At 34.2% G+C, this 9,918-nt stretch overlaps 1 protein-coding gene across 2 annotated transcripts; it reads left to right on the plus strand.

The window, feature by feature from the left end:
• The first annotated feature begins 827 nt into the window (after positions 1-827).
• Positions 828-3,698, plus strand: LOC115959546. 2 transcript variants are annotated; one of them, XM_031077983.1, is made up of 3 exons: positions 838-1,259; positions 2,606-2,710; positions 3,346-3,675. In XM_031077983.1, the coding sequence occupies exons 1-3, from the start codon at positions 1,017-1,019 to the stop codon at positions 3,358-3,360; spliced, it is 363 nt and encodes a 120-aa protein (XP_030933843.1). In that variant the 5' UTR covers positions 838-1,016; the 3' UTR covers positions 3,361-3,675. The 2 variants fall into 2 exon arrangements, with proteins under 2 accessions (XP_030933844.1, XP_030933843.1); XM_031077984.1 differs by lacking the exon at positions 2,606-2,710 and having other exon boundaries at positions 828-1,248; positions 3,346-3,698.
• Positions 3,699-9,918: the final 6,220 nt, after the last annotated feature.

Below are 9,918 nucleotides of genomic sequence, written 5' to 3' on the forward strand. Positions count from 1 at the left end.
ATGATGCACTAAAATGCAACAAGAGTGCAGATTTTACCTTGCAATCTATTAGCTAGAGCGAAAATCAAAAGCATACAATGGACTACACTTGTCTTCTTGTCTTTGGGCCATGTGACAGTTCCTCCTCATGAACAAGTCCAACAATGCTACATCAAGGGGGCAGCCAACACAACTCATTGATCCAAAACTACCCTAATCATTTCTTATTTTATAAAAATATGTTTTTTTCAAAAAAAAAAAAAAAGTTTTTGGATTACATGAGTTTCTTCAAGAATGGGGGTGATTCTTTTACCAATTGTACCGATCCATAACATTTAATACCATGCATATTAAATTAGCTAGAGGTACTGCAATGTTATTTGATCAATGAAGCTAAAGCACAACTAGCAAAATTATATTTTGAAGTTAAAATTAGGCTGGGTTTGGATAGCAATGTGTTTGCATTGCTTTGCATGTCTGCATTTTTTTCTGTGGGTCTTGTGTATTGTTCACTGGACCCGCAAGTATGGAATTCAACAAATATAACTTTAAAATTGGGTCCCATGATACTATTCACACATTTAAAAATTATTTTGTTACAGTATTTTCGGTTTTCAGTTTTCAGTTTTTAGTAATAAAAGGTACCCAAATAGGCCCTTAATGTGTCCAAAAGAAAGGAAAAAAAAAATAAAAGATAATGCAACTACCAATAAAACTTTAATTATGAAGGAAAAACAGTGACTTACAAAAAATCAAGGGAAAAAAAGTTAATTAAGAAAAAAGAAAACAAGTTCAACAATCTTCAATGATGCAGCTGTTGGAATACGTGCCAATAGTGAAGCAGTCTATAACTATTCCCTCTTAATTAAAGGTTACACTAAACAGGAATGGACTTAACCTAACCTAACATAGAATGCAAGCAATAATAACCCACATAGCCAAACACCAACCTTATCACCTATACAAAGTACAAACAAAACAACACTACACCTCTCTCTCTCTCTATCTCTCTGTGTGTAAACTTCGATTGAATAAAAATGGCAATCGGGAAGAAGAAGTTAATGTCATCGGCGCCATGGAGGGGCGAAGAGGAAGCCGCCGAAGAGTTCCAAGGCGCAAAGCTCAAGGTCACAAAGCAGCAGCCTGGAGCTGACTCAGTGATGCACGTGCCTTGCAAGAAGAAAGACAAGTCCAAACGCCAGGACCATGACAATTACGATGATGATTCCCTCGTCGAGATTGACCCCCAGCTTCGCTACAGCTTTCAACGTAACTACCAGGTCTTTATTTTCTTGATTTTCATTTTTGTTTCTTGGTTTTGTTTTGCTTACCCAGTTGAGAGAATTCTTGATTTCTTGCTTTAAATTTTGTTTCTTTGGTTACCCAATTCTTAGTTTATTGATTTCTTGCTTTAAATTGTATTTCTTTGGTTACCCACTTAGTTTCTTGATTACTAGCTATTGGTTGTTTAAAGTTCATGTCTTTGTCATTAGTAGTGTACCCTTTTGCAGTGTTGGGGATTCCTGGTTGTTCTCAATTGTGTTTTAATAGATTTGAGTTATGTGTTCTATGAGAGATTGTTAATTTGTTTAAGGATAAATTGGGAATGTGAGCACCTACCAGTTGGCCAATGTATTGCAACTCTATGATATCTCTGGGTTAAACTACTCAAAACCTCAGTATTACTATAATTAACCAAATTAGAAATACAACTGGGGATAACCCATTGTAGTAGTGGTTGATAACTTCTACCCAGCAGAGAAAACTGAAAGCAGAAGGGAGAAAAGAAGAAATTTTATTCTTGTCGCGGATGAGAACTTTTGTCCAATATAGAGTTTCAAGTTGATAGACCATGGCAGGTCATTTAGTTTCAAACAGTTAGAATAATGGTTAAATGATTAAGCTCACTATTTTCTAACAGTTTAAGCTTTTGGGACATCTGATAGTTTAGTATCAAAGTAGGTGGTCTTGAGTTTGAACTCAATCTTTGCTCTACCCTCTCATTTAAAAATTATAAAAAAAAAAAAAAAAGTTAAAAATCAAATCTTTTGGGCTTTACTTATTAAAGGGGAGTATAGACCCACACGCGAAAGAAAGTGTTGTAATAATAGTTAAATGATTAAATCTACTATTTCTTAATAGTTTAAGCTTTTGTTATAAGTGGTAAGGCAACTAACATGAGGTTGAAGCCTCTTATTATTGAGGCTTCATATAGTTGATTCTTAATATGGTTGAAGCCTCAGTTTTATGAAGTGAGGTTACATATTTGTGCCTTCTATGATGTAGATCACTGAAATTGATTAAGGGTTTTTTGGTGTGTGTGTGTGTGAATGCCATCAATATCCACATTGTTATTATGGGCAGGGGCATGTCTGTAGGATGTATATCAATTAATTGATATGGTCTTTATTGTCATGTTTTGTTTTTCTGTTGATGGACACTTTTATAGCCTATCCATCACTCACTGCTTGGAATTATACAGTTTACGTCTATGTTTGTTTGGCTCTCAATAATATTTTTACTCCTCTTTTCTTCTTTCATTTGCTTACTTTGTATAATTTTGCATCTAAATCCATTCATAATTGAGTTTGTGATATGATACTTCTTTTGAGTTTTGTGTATGCAGTTTCTTCAACGAGTATTTAGCATTGACACCATTGTGAAACCTCTTTCGCCTGCCATGGCCTACAATGTTTCCCGCAACTTGAACTTCTTCACACACAATTCTTTTGTGAGTTTTGATTTCTTTGTGCCATTTATGGGTAGCAGAGAAGATGGGATATATTACAAATTCTATAGAACAAGATAACGATGTCACTCTTAATTACTTTTGAGGGTTCTTTTTCCTAGTCTTCCTTTTATAACTTCACTAGAAGTTAGAATGGGCTTGACTCCTACATCTTTTAGAAGGACTAAGAAATATAAATTTAGGGAATACAACTAGGTTTAGAGAGATTTTCAATGTCCAATCAAGTATTTTACATCGCAAAATTTTTAAACTTAGAATTGGTAGACATTTCACTTGATTCTATATTTTGGTTTGATCTTTTCAAACAATAGCTAACCTGGTCTCATGTTTATTATAAAAATTAAAAAAATAAAAATAAAAAAAAAAAAAGAAGAAGAAGAAGGAGAAGCTAATCTTGGTCTCATGATTGCACCCAAGTTCTTTGAAAGTAAAAGTAAAAGTAAAAAAAAAAAAAAAATATATATATATATATATATATAAAGGAAAAAAAAAAAAAAAAAGAAGTGTCATGTGATCAAACCTTTGACATGTTTCCCTTCCATTAATGCATTGACGATTGTTACAGAATAGCTGATTTTCGATGTGTAATGTAGTTTATGTGATTTGTTGTATTGCAGAACCAGAAGGTATAGCAAATGCCCAAAAATCTTTAGGGATAGGACAGGAAGAGAAGGCTTGTTGTATTCATTGAAAAAGAGAGAGAAAAAAGGAAAACGAAGGAGGGTTGGGGGAGAGGGCGGGGGTGGTTGGATTTAGAAGGCAGTTGAAGACTTATTGCTGATTTTAGATGTAACTGTTTAAAATTATTTTTAATATCTAAAGATTTCTTTTTTGGGGAATTTATAATATCTGAAGATTGAAAATGTAATCTAAAAATTCAGTGGGAACCCTTTCATAAAAATTTTGACTTTGCAAATGGACTTGCATCATGAGCTATATGAGAGTTTCAATGATGATATTTATTGAACAGAAAAACAAGTACTAATGAGATTTATCATTTCTTAATATGTTTTGCCTAACCTTGGATGAAATCAAATGCGCAAGTTTTGCAGCATAGCAGAAATAACTTTTTTTTTTTTTGCTTGAAAAGACTAGATGATTTTGCTCTATAGATCCTTTTAAATTGGAAATCAATTAAGCAAATTTCAACCTTCCATTAACAAACAAAAAGTATGCTATTCTAAACTTCATTTATCTTCTTATCATTACCCCTTAGCCAATTTGAGCCAAGTCTTTATATTAAAAATTATTTATGTGACTTTGGATGGAGCCAAAATTTTCTGTTAAAAAGTTATTTAATGTGACCCCAAAGACAGATGAAATATTTTAGATTATCGCGGGGAATATAAAAACAATCAAAGTATATAACAACCTTTACATAGGGAAGAGACATTTCAATTTTTGTATTTGATAGAAGTTTAACAGAAGAATCCATTTGAAGGGCACAAAAAAAGGAAAAAAAAACATGTTAATCGGTCAGAGCCATTAGATAGTTAATTCAATTGCTCTTATTTGAATCTAAAAGGAGAGTTGAATATGATTTTCACGCAAGGACATGAATCTCTTATATGATGTCTTACAATGTTAATGATTGCATGTAATTGCATGCCATAGCTTAAATTAGTCCAAAAAAGGTGTTAATTTAACTTCTTTCTTTTGGTCTTCTTTTTTCATTTTGGTTATGGTTTATTAATACAATAATGTCTGAAGCGTTGGCTGGTAGTAGTGTTTAAAAATGTTCAAAAGCCTTTGAAGCAACAGCGAGGCCCCAACATCTATAGCAGCTCTCTTATGCACAAAATATACAACCACCAGTGTTCTCCAACTTCCATGCACTTGTGGTCTTCAATCAGCACAGCAAGTTGCCAAGGAAACCTTCTCAAAAGGAGTTCCTCCACTCTTAGAAATTATGTAAACAAGTCTACAAAAACCAAGCTGTGTAACCTTAGTTAATGCTTTCCAAACAGAAGGGGCATCTAGCTGTGTGCCATTTGGTTGCATATGGAAGAACTGCAACAGCGTGCTAGCACTTGATTTGGCTACAAAGCCAAAACCACCCCATTCACACTATCTCTGCTAGTGTCCCTAAATTGTCAGCAACACCTACAACCCTCCACAACTTGACACACCTGCCTTGGTACTTTCCTGCAATTATTTAGATCTGCTTGTTGTGCATTAGAGACTTTTGCAGACCTGCAAAACAAAGCATTAGCACTTCTTTAGAAGCTATTTTGCACCCTTAAACATCAATCTAGAAAACTTAATATATTCTTGTTTTTGAAAATTTGGATCCTCCATCCACTGAGCCAACCACCGCATCAAGGAGCAAGAAGGAATGAACTCTGTTCTAAGGCTCAAACCTATTTAAACAACACAGCCCAAGCAAGATTGCATTTCAAGAATAAATGAACCAAGTTTTCCTCTTCCTCACACAATTACTATCACTCACTATGTTTCATTTCACTATTCTATTTTAATCAGTAAGTCCTCATGCCAAATTTCCACATAACAATTATTAACTTCAAAGGAAGCTTTAATTCCCACAGATGTCTCCATCTAAGAGTTATGACCCTCCAATGAAAATCCATTACCTGAATTCCCCCTACTTTCAACAGTGGCTTGATTTTGATATCACCACGTGTTACATTGAGGTGATATTTGTTTATTAGTAGCTCCTCACCTTGAGATAGGGGTGGCTAAAATTTGAGCAGTCACTTCACTACTTCATGAGAGTATAGCTCCCTAACCAGGTCCTGTGTTCTAAGTCAAAGTGTAAATTTTTGTGTTGAGTAGATTCTAATGGGGCAAAACTATTTTCAAACATGTGAGAGAGTGAGACACATGCATGAGTAGATTCTAATGAATCAAAATCTTCTGCTGGTGATGGGATGACCCATTTTTTTAAAAAAAAACTATAAACTTATTTTTATTCTTATGGCTTTCTTTCTATCTATTCACAATTAAGGTTCCATTATGATGTATCTTGCATAAATGCTTTAGTGGAATCTGGAAACTTTATGACTAATACATCCACTAATTAATTTAGTATCAGCAATGTAAAGTAGCTGAAGAAAGTGTTAAAGCAAGTCATATTATATTACTTTAGTTTTCTTTTATCATTCATTCAAAACTGATGGGTGACTTAAGACAATTAAAAACTGAAAATAAGGATAGTAAAAAATAATTTGGGGAAAAAAAAAGTAAGAGCTAGGAGCAAGCAAAGTTTGTAATTGACTTCAAAATCATTGATATTAGAGCGGCTTTGACATCAACTAAAGAATCTTTACTCTTTGAAACTAACGGCTATGCCTCTTTAAAATGAATAATGGGATCACTCTACAAATAATGTCATTGTTCTTTAAAAAACTGAACATGCCAATTAGTAAAAGGGTGTCCAATAAATCTAGTAATAGTAACTTAATCTATTTCATGCCTTCTCATGATGTGACTTCATTGGTTCCATTTCTTTTCATTGAATAGTTTGTTGATTTTTCATATTTTAGAGCGAAACTTTTACATTTATATGAGGTAAAAAGTAAAAATGTCACCAGATAGGATTATACATAGTTGCATTGTTTGTCAATTTTTGATCATTTTGAGTGATGTTGCCATTAATCTTTGCCCTTTTGTACAAATTGCAGACCTTTCACTATGACAAAAAGTATGACGAAGATGCTGAGAGAAACTGTGAACTTTTTTTTTTTTTTTGCTTTAAATGCAAGCCTGCAAGGCAATGCTTCTTCCTTAGCTACATTCGTTTATAATCTAGTAAGTTTCTACTTTGCTATAGATATCTCTTGAGTTGCAACTTGCAACTATATGAACATTTTTCTCCCGTAAATGTTTGATAAATTACTAATTAAGTAATTATTATGTTTTTGGGTGTATATTATGTAATTTACCATGCTATAAGAGCACAAGATCCTTAGTTCAATCATGTCTCCACTCTATCTTTAATTTGAAATGTTAAAACCCCACAAGTTGGGCCCTACTTTTTAGGAAGAAGGTTTAGGCCCACATGTGAGAGGAAGTGTTAAATTTATGGTTAAATAATTAGATTCACAATTTCCTAACAATTTAAACTTTTGGGAAAAGTGATAATTTACCAATGTTATCCAAATTTGGCTAGCCTTGTTTATTGACGTTCCAAGCCAACTCTCAGGATCATGAGCATTGTGATTACCATTTGAGCTACCCAGCTCATTGGCAATTTTGACTATCTATTAACATGTGGAGAATATCAACTAAACATGAACAGTTTTTGCTGAAAGTAACTCTAAAGTCCCACTATTGAAACAAATTGGCTAATATTATCCAGAATGCTAAAGTTGACTCTCTAGTAATAGAGTTACAAGCCCAAAAAATGTTCATGAAAGAGTTAGAAGCAAGAGTAACCAGGGGCTCTAGCCTCATTAGTGACTCCCATGCATAGCCAATGTACACCACTGGCGTTCTCCAACTCCCTTGCACTCTTGTTCTTCAATCAGCGCAACAAGTTGCCAAGGAACCTTCTTCTTTTCCAAACACATATCCTCCAATCTTCCATTAACCAAAACAATCCTGGAAAAAATGCTTCTCAAACATTAAGCTTCCACTCGTTGCATATGGCATTACTGGAACAGCCAAAAAATTATCTGCCAACACATGATTTAGCTACATAGGCAAAACAAACCCATTTGCACCTGCTCTGCTAGTGCCCCTTAACTGTCAGCAACACTTGCCATCCTTCCACGACTGGACACACTCACCCCGGTACACTCTAGTAGTTACTCTAATCAACATGTGTGAATTATAGGCTTGAGCATACCTACAAAACAAAACTTTACTGAGCATTAGCACATCATAAGTACACTGTTTTGCACCCTCAAACATCATTGTGTTGAGGTTATACAGCCAGCAGGACTGTGCTTCAGGAATAAATGATCCAAGTTCTCTTCCTCATTGCATAAGACATTTGGTTTCACTCAATATGTTGTGTTGTACGAGGCCATAGCAGTTTATCAGTAACTCAACAGCTTGAGATAGGGATAGCTAAAATTTGAGCAACCACTTCTGGAGAGTACAGCTCTCTAATCAGGTCCTGTGTTCAAGCCAAAGTGTAAAGATAAGTTTAAATACCTATTAATAGTAGTAGCTTATTTTGACTTATTGAGGGATTACTAAAGTATGGGTTTTATAACCTAGCAAAATTTTTGTATTATTGAAAAAGATTGACACACACATACGTGACTAAACTTAAATTCTGGACAAAACACATCAAAATAAAACTGTAAGATCTTTCCACTACAAAATACAATACATCAAGCTAAAAAGACAACCAAGCAGAAAAATATGAAAACTTATATTCTGGATGTAACACATCAAAACAACGATAACAATTAGAGCAGGGCTTATCAATCAAAGCAGGATACCTTCTCTATTTTTCAACCTTTTCTGCACAGTTGCTTGCCTGATTGAATGTGCACCAGAGAATTAGGTTAGTAATTTATGGTTAAGTTTGTTGTACGCTCAGGTTTAACTTCTATTATCCTTTGATTCTAATTCTAGTTGAGTCACTTTGATAGGGTAGCCAAGCTAAGTTACCTGTGGAGATAGTCATCTGGTTTATTTTATCCTGTGAAATAAGCATGAACAGTTTTTCCCTGGTCATGATCTGATTTGAGTAAGTAAAAATTTTAGTCAATAATTTCATTCAGAGTAAAAGGTAAAAAAGATAGAAAACAAAAAAGGAAGGTCTGGATATTGGATTGGTGTTATATGTGCAAGTGTAATGGTGAATCGGTTGATCATCTCTTTCTTCATTGTCCAGTTGCTATGGATTTGTGGTCTATGGTTTTGGGTTTATTTGGAGTAAGTTGGGTTATGCTGCAGTCTGTTGTGGGGCTCCTAGCTTGCTAGCAAGGCAGGCTTGGTCGTCATCGAAATGGTCATATATGGTTTAATTGTCCCCCATTGTTTAATGTGGTGTCTTTGCAGGGAAAGAAATAGTGGGTGATTTGAAGATAATGAGATATCCATACCAGACCTAAATTATTTTTCTTTAGAACTTTATTAGATTGGTTGGTTGCTTTGTGAAACCAATCATTCTCCTCTTTCCTTGATTTTCTTGATTCTTGTAATTTTTGTACTTGATTGTTGACTCCTGTACACTCCTTGTGTAGGTGTCCATTTTTTATATCAATAAAACTTATCAAAAAAAAAAAAGTTGTGGTATATTCGCATCATAATGAGTATGCTTGTGAAGCTTCTGAACCTTTTTCTACGCATTTGGGGGTATCAAGTCTATGATTTCACTGGAAGTAACAATTTTAATGGGCTTGATTCCTACATCTTTTTGGACAAATATAAATTCAGGGAGACAGTTATGTGTCCATCTGTATCTCAAATAAATATATGACCAACAAATTACTAAATAGATATTGAAATATAATGTGTTTATAGTTTTTGCTTCTTTTTTTTTTTTTCCTGATTCCTTAGTACGCTGCCTGTGTGCTTTGGTTTCATGTATTGTTTTCTTTATTCAATGAAGCTATATTACTTATCAAAAAGAGATTCTCAATGTCTAATCAAGTATTTTACCTCATAAAACTTTTAAGCTCAGAATTGGCTGACATTGCACCTGAACCTCTCAATCGATAGTTAATCTTGGACTAATGATTGAATCCAAGTTCTTTGAGGATTAGGTCATGTGATCAGACCTTGACATTTTTCCTTCCATTAATATATTGATGATTGTAACATGGTAGCTATTATTGAATTTATAATTTCGTTTATGTGATTTGTTGCATCTTAGATCCAGAAGGTATTGCAAATGCCCTGAAATCACTTGGGATGGGACAGGAAGAGAAAGCTCATTGTGTTCGCTAAAAGAGAGAGAAAAGAAAAAAGGGAGAGAGAGAGAGAGAGGGGAAAAAGGGGGGGGGGGGGGTTGGATTTAGAAAGGCAGTTGAAGATATTGCTGGTGATTTTAAATTGAACTGTTTTGCATGGTTTATAATATCTGAAGATTGAAAATGTAACCTTCAAAATTCCCTGGAAACCCATCATCAAAATATGATTTTGGAAATCAATTTGCCACTGCAGAGTTTCACTATCACTAAAGTTCACTAATGAGTTTCCCCACCAAAATCACTAATGAACTGTCCTTTAATGCTTGATTGATTGACTGAATTTTCTACCAAAGTATATGT

The sequence above is a fragment of the Quercus lobata genome, chromosome 9 (genome assembly GCF_001633185.2).
Source record: "Quercus lobata isolate SW786 chromosome 9, ValleyOak3.0 Primary Assembly, whole genome shotgun sequence".
NCBI lineage: Eukaryota > Viridiplantae > Streptophyta > Magnoliopsida > Fagales > Fagaceae > Quercus > Quercus lobata.

Excerpts from the sequence above, each read along its gene's own strand:
- LOC115959546 (XM_031077983.1), top strand. The coding sequence starts at position 1,017 with ATGGCAATCGGGAAGAAGAAGTTAATGTCATCGGCGCCATGGAGGGGC. Across the intron at positions 1,260-2,605 it reads GCTTTCAACGTAACTACCAG|TTTCTTCAACGAGTATTTAG; the intron begins GTCTTTATTTTC and ends TTGTGTATGCAG.